Source organism: Geospiza fortis, unplaced genomic scaffold (genome assembly GCF_000277835.1).
Source record: "Geospiza fortis unplaced genomic scaffold, GeoFor_1.0 scaffold112, whole genome shotgun sequence".
NCBI lineage: Eukaryota > Metazoa > Chordata > Aves > Passeriformes > Thraupidae > Geospiza > Geospiza fortis.
Window position 1 is genome coordinate 9,960,417 of NW_005054298.1, and position 22,018 is coordinate 9,982,434.

At 43.7% G+C, this 22,018-nt stretch overlaps 1 protein-coding gene across 21 annotated transcripts in view; it reads left to right on the forward strand.

Moving 5' to 3' along the window:
• Positions 1-21,796, forward strand: part of CLASP1 (cytoplasmic linker associated protein 1) — a 158,345-nt gene extending 136,549 nt beyond the window's left edge. For 13 of the 21 annotated variants that reach the window (XM_031056388.1, XM_031056419.1, XM_031056440.1 and 10 more), the window contains 6 exons: positions 545-791; positions 1,543-1,736; positions 3,373-3,501; positions 13,500-13,706; positions 15,882-15,998; positions 17,743-21,796. In XM_031056388.1, the coding sequence (XP_030912248.1) occupies positions 545-791; positions 1,543-1,736; positions 3,373-3,501; positions 13,500-13,706; positions 15,882-15,998; positions 17,743-17,829 (981 nt within the window). In that variant the 3' untranslated portion in view covers positions 17,830-21,796. The remainder of the gene's footprint in view (positions 1-544; positions 792-1,542; positions 1,737-3,372; positions 3,502-13,499; positions 13,707-15,881; positions 15,999-17,742) is intronic. The other 8 variants (XM_031056480.1, XM_031056396.1, XM_005415767.3 and 5 more) reach the window with 2 other exon arrangements.
• The last annotated feature ends 222 nt before the right edge of the window (positions 21,797-22,018 follow it).

Genomic DNA, 22,018 nt, shown 5'->3' on the forward strand with positions numbered 1-22,018 from the left:
CTGCTGTATTCTTACAGGCGTCTTCTGCTTATTGGTTGTTGATTTCTTATATCTTAATTGTGGGGTTTCACTGACTGTTTCCCTGGGCTCCCTTTGAACTCTGGCCTCCAGTGGAATGTGCTCAGTGGGCTTCTGTGCAAGTGCTATGAAGGATGGAAACAGTGCTGGTGTTCCTCAGGCTCAGCATGGCTCAGTGATGGCTTGCATAGAGTGTGCGTAGTCATGTCTGTAATGGGAAATACTAGTTCTTAAAATGTATGGATGGTTTCCCTCACAGGCTTAGGACCTGTGATCAATCCAAGTGCACAGCTCATACAGTATCTTATACTGCAAGAGGGGTTACAGAAACTGTGACCATGAGATATTTTTGAGCAGGTTTAGTTGTGTGAAAGAAAGAGGTAGTAATCAAAGTTTTACATAAGTATTATGTATAAATAATACAAGTAAATCTGTGCCTTTTCCTGTTGGTGGGTGAACTCCAAAAATGCTACAGTTTCCACAGAATTTTGAACCTCCCTTTTTTCCCTCTGTTCGATTGCCCTAGGTGTCTCGGGATGGTGGCCTTGCTCTCCCTAGTGGCGATGTCCGCGGAAGCGGTGACATTGTGGAAGGCGGCAGGATGGCTCTGGATAACAAAACCTCCCTCCTGAACACGCAGCCTCCCCGTGCCTTTTCAGGGCCCCGTGCTCGGGAGTACAACCCCTATCCTTACGCTGACACCATTAACACTTATGACAAGACTGCCCTGAAGGAAGCAGTGTTTGATGATGACATGGATCAGCTCCGGGATGGTTTGTATCCGCTCACCTTGTAACACTGCAGGCAGCTCACTGCCTCTCTCGTGTACTTGTGTATGGCTGGTGCCCTCAGATACGTGCCTGCCTGTGCATGTGTTGTGTATTACATTGCATCTGAGCCAAAGCTTGGTATGAAATACCCTTTGTTCTCATGTCCCAGCAGAACCTCGTCTCTGGATACTGAGAAAAAATGTTATATTGCGGTTTTGATTCTTGTTTGCCTGGGGTTTCCTGTAAACTACTCCCTTAAGCATCCACATGCATCTGTAGGGACACTGCTTTGGGACCTTCCCCTCTTCATGGCTGAAGCGCCTCACTCAACAGCTTGTTGTTATTGAGTGTTTGGCTTCATTAAGTGCAGCTACACATCAGCTTTATTCTTTTGCAGTACACTGATGAGTCACTGTACTTTAATCTAAAGGTCATACATGTGACCATTGGTTTTGGGTGTGTATGTCTGGGAAAAACCACGGCAGTTCTCATCTTGTAGAAGTAATTGTTGGAACTGGAAGAAATCCAGTTGTCATCTCTTCCTGGTTCATTAGAAGCCACATGCAGATGCATGAGCCGTGCTATGAACTCAGGTTAAATTTTGGGCTAGTCTGATTCTGTTGCCTGCTTGACTGAGACCACCTGGACATTGATGCATTTTTGGGGGGCCCCTTGGTTACATAGAGGGTGAGCAGTCTTGGCACCTTTGATCTTCTCCCCATTTCTCCAAATGATTTGCTGCCATTTGTCCTAGAAGTACCCATTGACCATTCGGATTTGGTGGCTGATCTTCTGAAAGAGCTCTCCAACCACAACGAGCGGGTGGAGGAGCGGAAAGGAGCTCTCCTGGAATTGCTAAAGATCACAAGGGAGGATAATCTTGGAGTTTGGGAGGAGCATTTCAAAACCATTCTGCTCTTGCTGCTGGAAACGCTTGGAGACAAAGATGTGAGATGTAGATTTTGTCTTAACTCTCCTGTCCATTGCTTCATCTTGGGCAATAATTCCTACACACCAGTTTAAATGAAACCTGCCACGCATCAGTGATACTGCACTGCTCATTTTTTCTTTTGAAGTTTAGCAACTCTTACTTTAGTTTTCACTCTGTTCAGTGATGAGTTTTAAGTTATTCCAAAATGTCCCAATTTTTCTCCCTCCCACTGAAGTGTTACTACTAAATAGCTAGGAAATTGAACTAGAATCAGAAAAGAAGTTCTAGTCTAGTAAAAAACTGTCAAGACTTCAGTTATTCTCTTCTGAGTTAGAATGAAGTTACAAGCTCTTAGCTATATTATACCCATTCCCAGCAAGGAGAATAAAGGCATTCTAGAATAAATTAATTTTTTTCCCTGGGTGGTTTAAAGACCCAGGGTATTAGATCTCATGGGATGAGTTTCTGTCTCTTATAAAAATGTCATCAAGAACAAGCTGTTTTTACAGGGGATCTTGTTTTGAAATGTTAAAAAACCCTGTGTTATTATCACAGCCTTATGTTTGGTAGTTGATCAAAGTGGTAATGTACAGGCTAGACTTTTTTCCATTTGGGGGTATTTGTTCAGCTTGCAGCATAATGATATTTTGGTAAAGGCTCAGCACCCCACTGCACCTTCACATCAGAGCCATGCTCCATCTGAACGTTACAATATTGAGGCTTCAAAGCACTCACAGTTCTTTTTTTTTTTAATCTGATTCAAAAATCTGTTGTATTTCTTATACTTCTTGTAAAATAAATATCATGCTCTCAGAAATGTTAATTCTGAAGCAGGGTAGGTTGCTGACATTTTCTTAGTCATTGCTCTTAGTTTAAGCACGAGCTGCTCTAGTTCTACATGTTTAATAATAGCACCATCACACAAGTATCGGAAGGTCTGGTGACTTTGTCTTAAGTACATGTGAATTGTGCTACTGTATGAATTTTGCAGATGAATAGCAAAGCACATATTTTAAAGGCTGAAAAGGATGAAGTAAAGTATGTATTCCTCTGCTGAAATGACATGTATTTGGAGTGGCCACAGGTCAAAAATTTAATGTAAGTTATGAAATTGAAGCAGCTGTTATAAATCCCCTCTGCTCATGATCTTTTAATACGAAGGATGTAGACCTAGGTCAGTGTTGACTACAGTAACTTAAGTCCTTGAAGTAATTTCCATAGGAGTTACAGGACAAGTCAGTTTCACTTCTTTAGTACATGAAAAACAGCTTTGTGGTATGGATGGAGCCCAGTTTGATATCTGCCAAGCTAAGCAAAAGAGGAAAGGCAAAACATACATGATCGTGTAATGTAGATGTCCTCCTGTGAGTACAAATTTGTACTTCATTGCCAAAAGAAAATGGAATTTAGGAAAGTAGTCATTTTAATTCTTGTATATGTGAGAACAGTCATTTTATGTGGCTTTTTGTACAAGAGCAAGCAAGGAGCCCAATTCTGAGTTTTGTTACATTGACTCCGCTGCTCACTCCACTGGAGCTGGTGGCGTAGAGAGCCATGCAAACTTCTGATAAGCCATGAGAATTCACTTCAAACTACGATTTTGAGAAGTGACTCTTTCTAACCTTTTTCTAATGTCTGTTTTTCCTGACACAGCATTCAATCAGAGCCCTGGCACTGCGTGTCCTGAGGGAGATCCTGCGGAACCAGCCGGCGCGGTTCAAGAACTACGCGGAGTTGACTATCATGAAAACACTGGAAGCACATAAGGATTCCCACAAGGAGGTGAGTGAACCTTTCAGCTACGGGAAAAGCAACATGGACCTGCTGAAGAAAGGTAGGACTTGTGAGGCTTAACAGGCAAACGTGTTGAACCATCTTGACAGTGGAACAAATCAGTATTAAGTCTCCCAAGTATGAAGAGACAAGATTTTTACATGCTGAAACAGTGAGGAAAAAAGTGGAGACTGTCAGAGCTATTTATGTGTACTTGGAGCTGTCTGGAGTGGTATTCCACTGTTTGTTAATTTCCCAGGATTTCCCTACTTATTCTGGGAGAGGTTGAGAACTGTAGAAAAAAAAGTGCATGTTTAATTACTTTTTAGAGCATGCTGGGGGCACTGTTCTGCCTCTGTGTGTACAGGTTAAGAATACAAAATGTACTGGAGAACACAAAGGCTGTGTTCAAGCAGAATTGTGTGTGAAAACTGAATGCTGAAATTGGACCGTGCTGGAAAATTGGGAACTGGTGAGTAACAGGAGAAAATGGACAGAGGCCATGCTGCAGTGGCAGAGGAAGAAGCAAAGGGAAGGGTGAATTGCATTTTCCTTTTTGTGAGAGAACTCATATGCAAAACTGAAAGTATTCTGAAGTAAAGCAAGAATAAAGGGACATGATAACATTTTAAGTAGATCAATTCAAACTACATTTAAAGTTAATCTTTGTAGGCTGATTTCCAAGTTGGATCTTTTAATCTACCTCATGCATGTTGGAAGTTTGAAATAAACTTTCTGGAAAGTGCTACCAGAACTTCCCTATCAGTCTGTGATGGTTTGGTTACCAAAGTCCTTGGTTTGAAATCTAAGGCATTTATTCTTCTCTACAACAGGATTATTCTAAATTAGCAGGTTTAGGCATCTCTGAAGGTATTTGGCCATGAAAAGATTATTAAAATAGACCAGACTGCTCCAGAGCATTGGGTGAATGAGACAGATTATTTTAACCATGGGTAGCAGAAATTGTAGTGTTTGAAAATCAAAACAGCCAAACAAAAAACACTCTCAGGGAAAGAAAATAACAAGTCTGGATTTCTCTAAAATGCAGAAGTAGAATATGTTTAATGCTTTAGTGAATGAGGCCCACCTTACTCTGCCTACCTTCCTCGTCTTGATTTAGAGCCTTTGCACCCCTGTCTTTTTCAGTTCAGAGTAGTGAGAAGCAGTTGTAAATTGATATTCTGATAAAGCAGTCAGACAAGGCATTATGTTCTGAAGGAGTGCCTTTTATTGGCAAGTTTTCCTGCTTGCATGCTTCTCAGCTCACCTTGACTCAGTGCCCTTTGTATTTTTTGTCTGAGAATCCTCCAGAACTAACATTTCTAGCAGGACCTTTCCCGATTGTCCCTGGCACTGTTTTTAATGTCCCTCAGAATTCACTGTCCTTGTGGGGCTGGTGGGTTTTACAGAAATCAAGACTGATGTTGAAAACACCATGCTTTATGCCTCTGTATTCTTGTGGTGTGGAAAGGTTCTTCAGCATCTGCATGAGGTGCCTCCCAGGGAAAAGCAGGGAACGATAAACTCAAACCAGGAATGAGAGGTGGGAGTTCTGGCACTTCTTTATGGAATAACTGAGCTGTGCTGTGCTCAGCAAGTTGCTGCTGTGCTGCACATAGTGTAGCTTTGATTTTACATGGTTTTCCAAGCAGCTTCATAATGAGACATCAGCTGCTGCAGTGGGACCTTTGGGTGGCAGCTGTCACAGCAGGACACTGCAGGTATATTCCTGCTTTGCCATCTGTTGCATGTGCACAGCTGTATTAAGTGGGGACACTGGTTCTGGATTTTTCATTCTGTGTATGAGTATTTTCTGATCCCTTTGTAAATGAGGCTCTCAGAACCATGATGCAGCCCAGGAAAGTATCATCTGCCTGGCAGTAGTTTGAGGATATCAGCGTTCCTGAAGTTAAGAAAGGTACCTGCACTTGAGTGTCGACATGAGCTAGGCTAAATATATACCTGGGAATATGCTCAAAGTAGTTTTACCTGCAGTTGGGACTTGCTGATTCAGTTAAGTCTGTGAAAAATTAACTGAGAGATCATGTGGGCATGGCTCAGTTGGTCAAACTCATAGCCTGGAGCCAGGAGGTCACAAATTCCCTTCCCTTGGTGGCCCTCCAGCTCGCTCCCACTGCTGACTTTGCGGCACTGCTCTCTCCAGGAGGGCAGGAGGAGCTGCCCTTTGACTGGATCCCACTGAGCAGGGGATTAAATGAGGATGCACCAGTTTGGGAGTGAAGGGCACTTTGAAAGGATAGCTGAAGAGGGAAAGGAAGTCCTGAGCAGTCTGTTCTACAGCTTGCTTTCTCACTATATCAGAGCAATATTAAAGGGAGTGGTTGCACTATTCTTAAACTACATAAAATCAAATCTTCCTCTAGACTGTAAGAACTATTTCAAGAAAAGCTGGTATATAATTTAGCTGGGAAAGGGTTAATGTTTGTGTCAGTGATGTTCTGATAAGATGTCACTCCAGTTTCTTATGTTTCTGGCCTGCTTCTGCCTTATAGCAGAAGACAAAAGTGATCCTTGGTTATGATTTGATAATTTGGTGTCCAACAGGCTGCGTAATTTAGGAGAAAATGTCTGTTTTTGAGCAAGCTGTATCTGAATTTTTACCTGAATTTCCCCTTCAGCACAGGGACTACTAATTGTTCCCAGCTGCTGCTCACATTTTCAGTTATATGTGACCCACAGAGACTCAATCTAAAGTGACCAAGCAAAGGGAATTTGTAGAGGAGCAGAACTGTTAAGGTTGGGTACTGTCTCCAAGAAGTCATAGTAAGAGGCAGTTCTTTGGAAATCAGGAAGGTTTGTTTGTCTACACAAATTCCAATATTGCTGTTGTTCAGCATCACCAGGAGAAATCAAATGTCAAAAACAATATAGTCACCAACCAGCAAATATCACCCCTTCCACATTTGAGTGCTGATATCTAGTTAAAGTTTCTTTTCTTTTTTAAACAAGAAAAGGCCTGTGACTTTATTCCAGATTACATAGTTGGAAGTATCAAAACAGTGGTAGCACAGTTGGATATTTTGGGATGCCTGGATAATTGGCTGTTTTTCCAAGGCCAAGCAGAAGTCTTTAGACAGTTGGGTCTTTGCCATGTCTAAAAATCGTCTGCCTTCTGTTGCTGAAGGCAAGGTCTGGGATCAATAGAGCAGCACAGCTGACAGCACCACAATTCCCCCCAGGGATATGGGAGAGGAAAAGTTGGTGCATGGAGTTGGAGCTGAGTCACACCTTGTTGTGAGTGCAAATGCAGGAGATTGGCAAAGCACAGACCTCAATAGCAGGTCAAAATTAATGTAACCCTAGGCTACAGACTAGAGGGCTCTGGGTTGGGACTCATGTTTAGTTTGCATTTTTTAACTTTGTCCTGTTTTTATACTGTTTGTAGTACAACAGTCTGTTCAATGCTGTTGATTTAATGGGGTGATGTGAAGAGTCAAGCCTGCTTCAGTCTTACTGGAAACATTTAGGGGGGTTGGCATGTAAATGCCTTTCACTTACTTTAGGAGCATTAGAACGCAATTGTAATTGTGGATGATATTAAATCTTGTTGATTTTTATCAATCTTTGTTTGTAGTTATTTGGAAGGGAACCATCTTTCTGTTGCCAATTAGTTAATATTAACTCATTTGTTCCAGTGTAGTTACTCACCCATAACTAAGGAGAGATGCTGCTTGCTGACCCCATACCACTGATAATGACATTGCTTCAGATTCATGCCAGCAAAATGAGGATAATTTCTTATTATTGAATATTTTAAAACAGAAATAGTTTAGTGTCTTGGAAGTCAGCAGCAGAGTTAGAAATAATAGGATAGCTAATTCCTTGCTTCTGTCTCTGGCACAAATCCTAAAGACTTAACTGATGTCTGTTTTCTATGTGTAAGGAAAGGATTCTGTGCCATATCTTTGATATCTAATTTCTGTATTTTATGATATACAAAGTCCATAAGCATAATTGGGATGCTTATTGTACATTATTGTACATTCTTTGTTGTAACCCTCTGAAAGAGGGAGAAGAAGAAATCAGTTACCCATTACCTGTTGATAATTTTTATTATTTTACTGAGGGGCTTTTAGATTGGCCTCTGATATTTATATATTGTAACTGTCCTCTGATGATGGTATGATCTGTGTAGGTTTCTGCAAAAAGAAAAGCACTAAATGATCATAGTCCTGAAGATTGTTACCTAGTCTATGCTGGAGGCTACCAAGTGCTGCAGCTGGGCAGTCACTGATGTTTCATAATATATGTTTATGTGCTGTTTCAGTTTCCCAATACATTTCAAATGTTTAGTGCCCAGGAGAAGCAGTCTAATCTACTTCATCTCTGAATCCTTATAAAATTCACACTGCTTTTTCATCTGCTTAGCACTCCCCATTGCTGAGTCCACTTCCTGCTTTGAAACCAAGTCCATAATTGTTTGTTCCTGTCTGAATTAGACTGTAAAGCCTTCCAGGATGGGAGTTTGCCTGACTAGGTACTGGTAAACCTCCTTCCCCTCCAGCTTACATTACACAGGCTTTAAGTAACCACCTCTAGATGGCAAAAATTGGCTCAAAAGCACAGCCACATGCCTCATAAGCCTGAAAGCAAAAGCTTGTTCTTCTGCTTAATAAACTTCTCTGGTGCTCTGCGTGTTTCACAGTGGTGTACAAAGCCTCTAAACTTCCAGTGGGGCTTTGCCTGCACTGCCTCATGTACTACAACCTTCTGCAGAGACACTGGAGCTAGCAATCATGGCAAAGTAGTCCCAAAGTACTTCCAAAAAGAGCTTAAGCTCCTGTGGGAAGCTCTCATCCAGGTGCCACAGGTGCTGCTTTGTTGAGATCCTACATGTTACACTGATATGCCCTGTGTAGCCTATGAGCCTGGCATGCCTTAGGGGAGTCAGGACATTTTCCTTTACTTATTTTCCAGTACTTTGTGTCCAGCAAATTTTGTAGAGCTTTGATGATTCCAGTGTGCTTTTCTGTTTGAAGACAAGGCTCTATGACAGGTCACTGTCTTGATCACACTAATGCTGCACATCAGCATATCCCCTCACACTGAAATCAGGAAGCAATTCCCATGCATATTCCTGGGCCTGCCTGACCTGTTACTGCCTAACAAGAAGTTTACTCCTTGGTAGCATTAAGGAAGACATTGCTGGAGATGAACAGCTTTCTGTGTGCTGCACCTCACTGGCTTTGTGAATATGGCTCCTTCCCTAAAGCAAGCTGGGTGGAAGTACAAAAACTTCTCTTTCACGAGACTCACTAGAAAGGTCTTCATGCATCTCAGATATCTTTCAAGGAACCCTCCAGCAAACAGAGCTTATGTTATGCCGGCAAAAGTCAGGCTGAATCTAGTCTCCAGTGTGTAGAGCATAAGATAAGCCTTTAGAAAGGAGAAAAACCTGCTGCTTTAAGGCCAAGAGCTATCTCTTAGATCTGCATTCCAGGGCTACCTGCCCTGTGTTGAACGATGTCAAACTATCCAGTTCAAGCCATGGTTTGCTCTAAGCTTTTACTGGGAGGTAAAATCATGTTTGTGACATACCTTACATATAGCTTAGTGTCTGTGCTTTTAAAGAACTGCAGGCTCTCTGTAGTCTTGCACATCTTGCTTCATAGCCACCCTTTTGAACCTGCTGCTTCCAGCTGCTGTCATCATTTGATGGCTTTTCTACTTTTATTTTGTATCTCTGAAATTCCAAAGAATAATTATATTAGGTCAGACAAAAATCTTCCTTCGCTTGATACCCTACCTGACTCACTAGCAAGAAGCAAGCATACAGTGATGCTTCCCTGTGGATATTCTTCCCCCTTCCAGCTGTCTTAAAGCCTTTCTGTGTGAATGGTTCTGCCTTGCTTCCCTGTGTGGGTTGGCTTTTTTTTTCCTTTGGTTAACTTGTCTAACTTCTAATCCTCTTGTGACAGCAAGCTCCCCAGTCTGAGCACGTAGCAAACAGCACCTTTTCATTTTCTTGGGCTTAAAGGGTAGATTACACAGACGCTACTTATTGTGGTGTCACTGTTAGTATGACCCTTTCCTGTCACTTCCCAGTGTGTATCTGTTGATCTTGCCTTCAAAGCTGGGAGGAAGATCTGTTCCTTGATCCTGTTTATTCATTTCTCCCACTCCTTTTAAGGTTGTTTCACTCTGCTGGTCAGGTTAAAGCCGTGATTAAAAATGACACTTGAGTTTTTGATACTGTAAGGTATGTACAATTTGCAAGGCACAAGCGGTGTGCCTCATGGCAAAATGTCTTGGCTAAACTCTGTTACAATTGCATGTTCTTGTTGCCAAATGACCTGGGAGGTTGTACCTTTTGATAATGCACTTCCCTCTGTTTGGAAATGCTGATTTCTCTGGCAGTGCCAGGTGAGCGGGACTCTGAGCCAGTTGGGTGAATACTGACAGCCCCTTGTGGGATGCAGGGTCTCTCTGGGTGGCTGAGTGTTTTGTTTTGCCAAAGCCAGGAGGAAGGACAGGGCTGGTACTTGCACTGCAAAATGGTGGCATTTTGCTTCCTGTGCCAGCAGGGATGAGTTTTTCCCTTTGGCTCACTGTCAGCTGGTATTGCCCTACCCCTTCCTATGCCCTGTCACCTGCTGGTGCTTCCCCAGGGAGCCAGGGGCTGGTTACCTGCAGAGGCTCTCATCCAAACAAGCATGTTAGCACATGCTGGAATCCTTTTGATGTTAGTGAGACCTCAGCATGCTATTAAAGTTAATCACAGCTCAGGGAGTTTGCTGAAGTGTGGCTGAGAGGCAGGCATTGTCTGCCAGATGTGCTCATGGGAGGCTTGGAAGTCTCCCTGGTGTTGTCTCATTGACAAGCTCCTGTCATGCTGGATATGTGTAATGCATCCTCCTGTGTCTGGGGGGAAGGGATGTGAAATAGTCAGCCACTGCCTAAATGTAGCCACATCCATGTTAGAACTGGGCAGCAGTGCTGAAAGCAGGACTGTCAGGGACATAAATAAATAATTTTTGTACCTTTACAACTTTCCTTACTTACTTTTGATGGGCAAAATATGTGTGACCTTTGTTGCTGCTGAACTCTCACTTATTTTGTGAAAAATTATCACTGTATTTTAATGCTCCTTGTGCTTGGAATTGGTTAATGGGCTTTTTGTCTCATGGACTTGCTTCATACCTTCAACTTAATAGACATAGTATATTGTGTGCAAACAGGATATGGAGCTGAAACCCAGATAGAATATTCATTTGAATTTTTCACCTACTGCTTTTTTTTAATGGTAGTGTGTTTGAGATCAGAGTTTAGTCATAGGTTTATACTAAAATATTGTTGCTTTTTTATCAAGTAGGATACCAAGAGAATATAAGGTTTAAATTTTTTTTTACCATTTTCTTTTAGTGTGTTGTGATATATGTGCAAGCTTCTTTCTGAGAGTGTCTGAAAACACCCAGCAGTGTTTGGCATTGCTGCAGAACAAAATCCCAAGTGGCCTGTGTTCAAATAGTACTATTTGGGGTTTTTTAGCTAGTGGCTTACTAGTGAATAGTTAAATTGATGGTAAAGTATCAGGGCCCTCTAAGTTCATGCTTTCCATCATTTGTGGAAAGCAGACATCAGAAGCTGCAGTGCCTGGAAGTGAATCCTTTAGAGACCTTCTGGGAGCTCCTGGCTTAATCTACTCCAGCAATTCCACTCTGTGCTATCAAAGCCTGGCATTAGATTTCCCTTAAGTACTTGGGTGTTTCTCTTCTCTCCCCACAAAATCACACAGTGCTGGCTCCTAAGCTAGTACTAACTTATGTGGAAAAATATTAACTTTCATGCTTCTCATGTGTGAAATTGAAGAGAAATTAGCAAAGACATAGCTGGAAGAGGGAAAATTGCTGTAAGTGGGAAAGCAAGCATTCTGTTCTGCATAGCTACTCATTCATAGATCTTTCAGGAAGAATTTTTTTTTATATTGACCACATTGTGGATTGCCATTCATTTTGGAACGTGTTTTAATGTTATAATTGACTGCTCAGAAAGGCATGAAGTAACTGGAGCACTTGGACAGCTTTATTTCTGTAAATAGGGCACTCATACAGAAGCAGTTCAAAATCTCAGGTTGCTTCACCATCCTGCCCATATCTTGCCTGCATGCAATATTTGTGCTGTGTGAAGTGTCTGAGGTCACATTCACTGTTGGATCTGCCTTAGAGAATGCCAGAAGCCAAGAGGAGGAGTTCTGCTGTTTCCTGGGAATACAGTTGTCTTGTGCCATTCCTGTTTCAGGGAGGGGTAGCTCTCAGCATGAGTGAAGATAAATGTTCAGCATGGCTATGATGCTGTGACTGTGGGTGAAGCTGGCTCTGTAGGTGGAGATGATCCCTTATGGTGACTGTTAATTGCTGTTCTCTTAAAAGTCAATTAAACCTTGTGTTTTGTAGTCCATGGACTAAGATAAGCTTCCAGCTACTCCTTGTTCATGCATTATCCACAGTAGTTGCTTAAAAATAATGAAAGCTCACTTTCTTTTGAGGCTTTGATAGAGTTGCATCTGTCCATAGATTGGCTTACTCAAATAGAAGTCCCTGAGTTTGATGCCATCAGAGTGTGTGGGAGAGGAGAACAACACGAATTCAGCAGCCATGGCTTCAGTCTCAGTGCCAGGAGACCTGTGGTTTGATTTATGTGCTGTTCTGCAGTGGCCTGGGACAGATTTCCTGGTGCTGGTTTCAAAGTATTGACTTCAGACAGCCCCAGGTAGTTCAGTTTAGGAGGAGGTAGAGAACTGGTGCTGGGCACCTGAGCCTCCCACACAACCAGGAAAGAGGGGTGCTTTAATGTTCCTGGGCTTAGTTAGGGACTGCCTGGGACTAGCTAGAAGATCCCAAACATGAGGATTTGTGAATGCTTCTTTTTTCTTAAAGTTGAGGTGTTGGATTTAAGTCTGCCCATGGGGGCATCTGTCTGCTCAGGAGTTACCCTCCCTTTAAAGTAAGCCCTGAGAAGAGGGGAGTGAGATAAGATGGAAAAAAGCATCCTCCATCTTTTTTGTGTTGTAACAAGAGCATGAGGAGCAAAGAGTGTGTTATTTGTGGCCAGGAAGAGGGCAGCCAAGAGGAAGCTTCATTTTGTTGCCTGGCAATTAGCACAGACACTTGAAAAAAGAAAACCTGCCTTCCCATCCTGTTCTTTTTTATCCAATTACTGCAGAATGTAAAATTAATAAATTCTCTTGGGAGGAGAGACCAGATTTGGGTCTTTCTTCTTTGAACTAGCTGTCCTACCTGCTGGGGAAGAGTGAAAGTTGTGAGTCTGCTTTCTCTCAGAGTAGAGTTGAATTTAGCATCATCCTTGCTTTTTGTGGCTCCTTTACAGTGTGGGCTGGTTGCAGAGGGTGGGTGTTGCTGCTGTTTCCACTTGCTGTTCCTCCCATTTTGTGTGGTGATGCCAGTGCTGCCTGGATGTGTTACATGTGCTGAGTCAGGGACTCCCTAAAGCCAATTTGTGTCTGTGACCTGGATTTGGCTGCAGTGTGGTTCAGCTGGGGAGGGGCAGGACACAGCTGCCAGGGGTGCCTCAGCATGGCATGTGCCACTCAGCACTGGAACACAGTGCACACTGGAAGCTGCAACAGAGCCATTTGTGATAATGGTTAAGGAGAAACCTTTTGTGTAAGTCTAAGCTGGGGGGTTTGGGTTCTTTGGCAGTGGCTGGAGAAATGTCATCCTCTCTCTCCTCCTGGCATTGGGAGTGCCTTTCTGCCTTGGGTGACAGATCATTTTTTCAACCTAGCCACAACTCTGACACAGTTACATCAGGCAGGAACGACTTCTTGCCACTGGCTGGAACAAAGATGTCACTGGAGACAAAGGATGTGAAGTCTCAGAGTCGCTTGCCCCTCAACAAAGCCTCCTGCAGATCTGTTAATGAACATCCCCAAGCACTTCCTGGCAGTCATTCCTAGCACACAGCAGCAGTGTTGGCTGTCAAGGGTGACCTCATTAACATAAGACTTTGCTCTACTTTCATTTCAGGTCGTCAGAGCTGCTGAAGAAGCTGCCTCCACCCTGGCGAGCTCCATCCACCCCGAGCAGTGCATCAAGGTGCTCTGCCCCATCATTCAGACTGCAGACTATCCAATTAACTTAGCTGCCATCAAAATGCAAACAAAAGTCATCGAGAGGATTTCCAAGGAATCGTTGCATCAGCTCCTACCCGATATCATTCCTGGGTTGTTACAGGTACAGAATGACATGTCACTGCTCCTGAGCACAAGCCACCATTAATTTGTGATATCTCTGCCCTAAGGGAGGGAGAATTATGGATCCTATGGGGCCAGATTTTGGTAAATTAAGCCATTTAATTTATTTGTAAAATAAAATTTTTATATATGAGGTTTTGATCCTTTTAATGTTAAAGAAAGGAAAACTCAGGTTCTTACATGGATATTCCACAATTGCATGCCTTTTTCTGAGTCCCAAATAAGCCAGTAGCAGCCGTGAAATAAATTTGAGGATAGGAGTTAGCCACATTTTACACTGTCTCTGTACATCTTGTAGTCCCCTTTAATTCCCCTTTAGTTCTGCTGAGCTGTTCTGTGCTTTGATGGTGCTTTGCACTTGAATTTGAATCCCAGCAGGCAGGTTGCTCCTTTCCTCTTTTCTCTCTGAAATTAGGACCAAGCTACTTGCTGACTTTATTCAGCCTCTTTCACAACTCTCTCGGGCTGGGTGGGGAGCTGTGTTTTTGCCAGTGCTAAGGCTTAGTTGGACGCTGTGGATTTAGCTTTGAGCACTGGCTGTAGCAGTGTTGTCTTTTGGTCCCCTCCACAGGCAGCTGGCAGTGCTGGGATGGGGCTGCAAACAAGAAGAAAATACATGAAGTAGCAGTGAGGGAGGAGAGAAAACGTGTGTGTTTACTGGGGAGACACTGTGACAGGAACAGATCAGTCACAGTGAAAGGGAGAGATGTGTTTAGGTGGGTTAGACTTCCATGGAGAACTGGGATAAAGAGGCCTCCTCATTGTGAGCTTAAAATGTTGGAAGGACAAGAGCAAAGTCTGAAATTCCCCTTATGCATCCTGGCATTCTTCCCAACTTTGTAGTGTCAGCTCTTGCAATTCTTAAATCTCAGCTTCTGGAAATTGGACAATTCTGTATTAATCTAAACTTTTGTTGTAAAGTGGTTTTAGCCATCATTGTTGGAGACAACAATCTGAACAGCAAAGCTTTGATGCACTGGAAAAATCTGAGAGCAGCATGCCTTTAAAAAGGCAGTTTTATTTGTCTTCTTTAATTACTTTATGGGTCTTGTTTCAGAGCAGAGTTTGCCTGAGATATTTCCTTACCTTAGAAACTCAGTGATCAAAGGACTTTACTCCTTACATTTGGGAAGTATTTTGGGATGCTGGCTGAAGGACTGTGTGTGGAGAGAATCACTTTTGTGCTTGTTCACCACGCTGAGGGTCCTGGCAGAGTGCTGAGGAGGCGAGGAGTGTCAGCAGCAGTGTGGGCTCAAGTGTGCAGCTCAACAGCCTGGAGCAGGCTCTCCATGGACCGGAGGACTCCATGGAAGAACAGGGCTTGGCAGGGGAGAGCTGTGGTGCTAGGCCTGGTCCTAATGAGGAGGCTCAGCCTTTTCTCCACCTTGATGCTCAATAGCTTGGTGTTTCTCTGAGCTCACCGAGGTCTCCTGCTTTCCTAGCTCAGTGCTCTGTAGGATTGCAGACTGTTGTTTTGGGCTGTACTTGGGCCCTGCAGCTGGGACAGCCCCAGCTGTGCTGCATCCCTCATCTGGCCTTCCTGGCAGAGGTCACCCTGCAGCCAGAGGAGCCAGTCTCCCACAGGCTGAAGTGGTGTCTGCCTTTCTCATGGGGTGGGATGGCTGCTGAGTGATGCATCTCTGCCTGAGCTTGGCACTGCTGTCCGTAGCTGCTGAGTGACTTGCTGGCTAGTGTGAGCTCTGCCCAAGCTGCCAGAGATCAGCACATCTACAGGGGTCTTTGTGCATGTTCTTTCCTGTGGTATTTCCTCCTTGATAGGTAAGCAGCCCTCCAGAATCCTGACTGTTCAGGATAGTTCATGGTTATCTGAACTGGACACAGAAATGTGTGTATCTGATGGAGTCCTGAGCTTGTGTTAGGAAACCATGTGTTGTTATCTAATGCTATAAATAACTAGATATTAATAACTTACAACATGACAGCAATAAGTAATAACAGAAGGAGCAGATAGACTGATTGCATTCTCTTGCTCTTTGAGTATTCAGGTTGCAAACTGTTATGTTAAGCAGAGGTTTTTTAATTGATCTCTTAGGTCAGCCACATTTGCAAAATGTACATCAGCTCTGCAGTGTATTGCTCAGGAAGGGTGTTGGGGAGTGTTGTTTGTCTTCTGACCTTTTCCTCTCATTTCCAGGGTTATGATAACACGGAGAGCAGTGTCAGAAAAGCCAGTGTATTTTGCCTAGTGGCTATTTATTCAGTAATTGGAGAAGAACTGAAACCTCATCTCGCACAACTCACAGGAAGCAAGGTACAGGAGTAATGTGTCTCTGGTGTTTTGGTAGTGCAAGCCATTCTGCTGGCTATTGCCAGCAGCAAGACCAGTGGCTTCACTGTAGCTCTGGGTCAGGTTCCCTGAACTCTATTAAATCCTGTCTCACCCTGACAAATGCCACAGGAGCAGCACTGCGCCTGCTCAGCACTGTGAGGATTTGAATTCCCACTTAGAAAATTTTAATGGTGTTTGGAGATTGGTTTTGTGATACATTTGATCTTGTGTAACTGCAGGCTGCCTCTGAGCAGGTCCTTCCCCAGCCACATTTGTCTTCCTTCTTTGGCATTACATCCAGAGGTGATTGTGCAGTGAGCTGGCTCAGCTGGCTGCTCTGGCTGAAAACCAGATCTGCAATACAAATTAAATAGCTTTTAGTCTGCTCTGTGGCCACACAGGCATCCTCCTGCAGAGAGTGATGGGAGTGCATGGGGATGGTGGGAGAGCAGGTCCTCTCAGCAGCAAGTTGTGATTAGGGCTGGTGGAGATGCAGGTAAAGCTTCACTCTTAACAGCAGGGCACACGTGTCCCTTTCCTTCTGGGACAACAGCAAGCTCAAATGACCCTTCAAAGGACTTTGTATCCTGGAGTCAGACTACTTGCAAAACTCAAATTCTGACCTGATGCTGCAAGTGAAACCAAGCCCTTAATTCAACTCTGTCCTTCAGACAAGAATTTTGTGTTGGTGTTTGATTGCTTTTCAGAGCTCTGAACAAGCTACCACAATTTTTTTTTCTGCTGTTTTAAGTCTTCATACCCAAGATTTCTACACAATTTTAAGATGAATTCTGCAGGTTTTGTTTCTGAAACAAATCTGTGCATATAAATAGCTACTTAGTTCATAGGGCTTCATTCTGTCATTTTGAAGTCATAATTTCTTTAATGGGTAAGGAAGTGTGGTATAGGCCAAAACAATCTGAGACTAAAAACACTTGGATTTTATTTCTGTCTTGTCACTAAAAAAATTACAATTGTGCCTTCAAATTGCTCTGCAAAGAGACAGCTATGTGTGCTGAGGTTTATATTTGGGATGTTAGGAAATCCCCCTATAAAATGTTGTAGAGGCTTTATTATTCCAGTATCCTAGGTGCCACAAACATAGTCCACCACATCACTAACTATAAACATGTAAGTAATTCTTCTGGGTTTATGCAGACTGCCTGCCTGTTTAAAGTTAAATGTAAACATGAGTCATTACAGGATCTGGAGTTTAGGTGGCAAGGAGGAGAAAGAAAACAAATCCATGCAAGGGAAGTATATAGTCATAACAACTGCAATTGCACTAGATGTACCACATCAGTGAAGATAGAATGTCATTGAAAAAGAACATTTTATAAAACAGGGAAAGTTCAGGGTGTTTCCTAGGAGGGAAACCCTTGGCTCTTGGATCAGAGTGCCTGCAGCCCTACTGACCTCTGTGGGAATCCTGCTTGACCTGGCCTGGCTGCAGGATTGAGGTCTATGAACTGATGGCTGCTGAAGTGAAATGCAAGAGGCTTTTCTAAATCCCATTAAGTCTGTCTGTAACTTCAATGGGACTGGGCATAGCCTCTTGTCTCTTGTGAAATATGGTCAGATTTTTTGCTTTTCCTCCAGAGTGCCCAGTGTCAGCTCACCCCAAAATGAGCTCACTATGGAATGCGAGTTTTTACATTGGCAGTGAGCTTTTCCCCTCTGTTTTTTTTTCTGATGTCTTCTCCTGATGTTTCTTTCTTTCTTTCAGATGAAGCTACTAAACTTGTATATAAAGAGGGCACAGACCACCAACAGCAACAGCAGCTCCTCTTCAGATGTTTCAACGCACAGTTAATGGAGATCTGTGGACATATGTGTAGACTTAGAAGCAATCAACGGTGCCTCTCAGAGACCTTTCTGCTACTCTTCACTGGCGCGCTCCATCAGCTTAAGGAGGCCATGCAGATATTTATTGCAATCAGTATTTTAGTCCCTTCAAAGCTTTTATGTAGAATCTTACTGGTATTGAATGTAAAGGAAGCAAGGTCTGTGTCGCAGTCTTCATTAAAAGTGAACATCAGAAAGCCATACTTAAACATATTTGTATAGCCTGCTGAAATCTCAGAAATATGTTTAGGTTAGCATTCTAACACTGAGTCCAAGAACCTGGGCACATGTCAAACAAATCTTGTTGGTTTAGTTCATACCCAATTTTGGTTCCTGTGTGTTAATTACCTGCTCTCTCCCCTCACCCATTCTGGCTGGGTCCTTCTCTTCTTTCAAGTCTTGTGTTCCTGTTCTGAACTCCCTGTTGCAGCTTGCCTGACTTGCAGGGCCCTCCATGGGGAGATCTTTGCAGGTGTGGCTGTGATTCCAGCCTCAGATGCTTTAATACTGAGAGATACCAAGTGAGTAATGAAAGTAGGTTCTTTTTAAACATCTGAGTTTTGTACATAGTTCTGACAGACCCCAGATGGGCTGATCTCTCTCTGCTATCCAGCCAGCTGTGCTGTGCATAACAGCTGGGCTCTTGCTCTTTTCATTGACTTTGTAAATACTTCTCCCCTTTCGACCCATTTGGTTCTTTCATATGTTCAAAAGACTCTCCAGGTTACCTGTTACTCCCCAAAGGGAATCTGAGACCCAGTTCTGGGACTGATTCTGCAAATAGGATAGTGGAGTTGGGTGGGTGGGATTGGGTTAGGCTCTGAGTGTGTCAGTGGGTGGGCAGTGGGAGCTGGCAGAGCTGTACTTCAGTGCCAGCTGTTTTCCTTGAAATCTGTAGCATCAAAGGGCTGATCTGCTGCTCTGACTGACCCACTGATGCTGGATGGCTTTGTCCCCACAGCTCATTTGCACTTTGGGCAAAATGTTCATCCCAGAGGACAGAAAGGGTGTCTGAATCTGAACAGAAACACCATGTGGAAGCACCTCTGAGCCAGCTGGGACAGTGCTGCTTGCCTGCCACAGCCCCTCCTGTTCCTGAAGACCCTGCAGTGCTGTTAACTGCCCTTAGAAGCCTCCTTTGTGCCATCTCCACACACAGGCTTGCTGAGTGCTCTGCATTTCAGAAGAGTGGGGGTCCCTCACCGGGCACTGCTGGCAGCAGGGTGCTCTGGGTGAGGTGTTTGCAGCCTGATGACACAGACCAGGTCAGAGGCAAACCAGCAGCAATGAAATACCCCACAGCACCACCCTTCCCTGAACAGAGACCCTTCTTCCTGCAAAGGGAGAGCTCCCCCTGGCTCTGCCTGTAAGCAGGAAGGCAGGAGGTTGCTAATTAACATGCTGGGTTTGGCCCTGGGCTGGATCCTGGCTGATGGGCATGCCCACCCCAAACCTGCCATGGATCCCAGCTGGGGTTTTGCCTCCAGTGCCGGTGATGCAAGAGGGTGATGGACTTGCAGCTTGTGGCTGCAGCTGTGGTGATGGATGTGTGTTCCCTGGCTGCTCTCAGTGCCCTGGAGTCTCTCCAGCTTCCTCCATCTCCCCTTTAGGGAGCTGAAGGGACACCTTGGGAGCACACTGAGAACATGAGACTCCATTACTGCAGCAGGGGAGGGTAAAGCCCCTTCCATCAATTATCCCTCTGTGTTTCAACCCCATCCCTGAGGAGTTAAGCTGGGAGCTGACACTTGGTGCCAGCTTTTCTCTTAGTTCTCAGGTGGGACTGGGGCTGGTGGGGGACTATGTGTCACTGGGCTGCAAAGCTTCTTGGTCCCTTTCCCTGCTCACCCGAGAGCAGGGGAGGTGACCTGCTCCAGCTACACACTGTGAGGCTTTTGCTGGCTGCAGGGCGAATTCCCTCATCTTTCCCAACCAGTAATACTATGGCAGGAGAAGCCATGTGCTTTCCTGGGGTGGGGGATTCCCCCAGGGTCTTTCTGCAGGCTCAGAAAAGCCATCCTCACTAAAGAGGAGGGATTGGCTGCTCCATGGTTCGTGTCTGCCTTTCCGTGGACCATTTCTTTTCCACATCTTTCTGTGTGCTTCTTAGAATGCTCTTTTTTAATTTTTTGAATGCTTCAAATTTGATTTTAACACAAATTTATTTTTCCTTTTGAGGAAATACTCAGTTGACTTGTTGGCAGCAGTTAAGCTGTCTTGTTTGAGTTTTTAGTAGTGGGCTAGGTTTTTGGGGGGGGTGTTGGTTTTTTGTTTTGTTTTGTTGTTTTTTTTTTAAATTGTGCTTTTAACTACTTAGTATTTATGCCTCTCTTTCTCCCTATCTCAGCTCAGCATCTTCTGTTCCAGTTCTGGGGTTCAGAAGGTCAGCACAGCTGACCAGGTGGTGTTAGTCCCTCCCAGCTGTGATGGAGCTTGGTCTATCATCATTTGCTGTTGGTTGATTTTGATTTTTTTCCTTTCCATTGAATGGCACACTGTAGCAAATCTCCAGGAATTGAATTCCTTCTGAAATGATTTTATATGCTTTATAAAACCCTGTTGGTATGCACTGAGAGTGAACGCACTGTACGTCCCTGACCCCGCAGTCGGGGTCTGAGCTCGTCCTTGTGAAGGCGCCTGCGGCCAGCCTGAGCTTCCCTGGGGCTGCAGGGGAATCAGGCCTTACTTCCTCAATCAGATTCAGTTCTCTTTGTCAGCAGATGCTCATTAATGTGCTACTTGATTTCACGGCGTGAGTGGAGGACTGTCCATCCGTGCAGTACTCTAGGGTGTGTTCTGTCCACAGTAGGAGCATCCTGCTGGGGTATTTATGAATCATCGCCGACAATGTACATAGTGGGGTTCTTTAGTATGTTGAACATGATCCAGTTTTTATTTTGTGTTTCCTTTGAAGTACTCAAAGGGCTAGCTCTGAATGTCACCTCTCTGATCTCCAGTTTTGACTTCAACAAGCTGTACAATCATCTTGTTTTCTCTTCAGCAAGCATAAAGGTCTCTCTGGCTACAAATCACAGTGTCCACGCACGCTTGCAGAGGAAGGTCTGCATGCTGCAGTGCCTCACTGCTCTGGTGAAGCTTGTGTTCACCTTCTCCTGGCAGTAGCCACCTACTGCAGCTGCCTTTTTTTTTCTTGCTGCCCATTATGCAGGGCTTCAATTTTTCGTACCTTTAAAAAAAAGGAAAAAAAAAAAAGAAAAAAAGAAAAAAAAGTGTATTTTCTTTGCCCACCATGCTTTAAAAATCTGAATGGGAGAAAACTCTCAGCAGACAGCAGCTCTTGGCTGCAAGGTTGCCGAAATCTCAGATGTGGATGTTTTTTCTGCCATTGGCTGCACCAGTGCTCCGTGGGCATGGGCAAATCCCGGCTCCATCTGCCCCACAGGTCTACGTACTGTAGTTCTCATGTAGTTCAGAAATACCGAGGCATGTGGCTTTCTTAAGGTACACTATGTGTGCTTGCCTGGATTACAATACAATACAAGACTGTCTTTTTAATTGCTTATTACTAGCTTACCAATAACCTGTATAAGTAATGTAACTTGCATCTTTGTCATCAGAACCTTTTCTCCCCACCCCTTTATTTATCAAGCATAATATTACATATTAAGGGACAGAAAAATAGACCTTTGTAGTACACAGCAGGACGTTGCTAACAATGTTTTAAATGGGAAGTAAAAAACGCTCTGAAAAATGCCAGCCATGAGAAATGGCTTTGTTGGCACCGTGTTCATGCGCATGTATTTTTTTCTATTTTTTCCGCTTTTGTCATGTTACATCCATATCTGTATTTATATCTTATTTGTTTCACTTTTGAGTGTATCATGGCAATTGTACAGATGTTTTTTGTTAACATTTACGTGATAGAATTTGCTAAAAAAAAAAATTAAAATAAAACCTTTTGAGTTTGCCCTAGAGTAAGTGGAAGGTGGGTTTCTTCTTGGGGGGAAACATCAAAGTAATTCACTGTCCAGCACAGCTCCTTGTTGCAACCTGTGCTTGTGGATGATTTGGTCTTATTTGACACAATTGTATTTGAACGCTGATGGTTGTGCAAAGTCATGTAACTCCAGGAGGAAGGGCTTCAAAGAGACCTGTATTCTGAAGCTTGTTGAGAGAATTACAGAGGTTTTAAAATA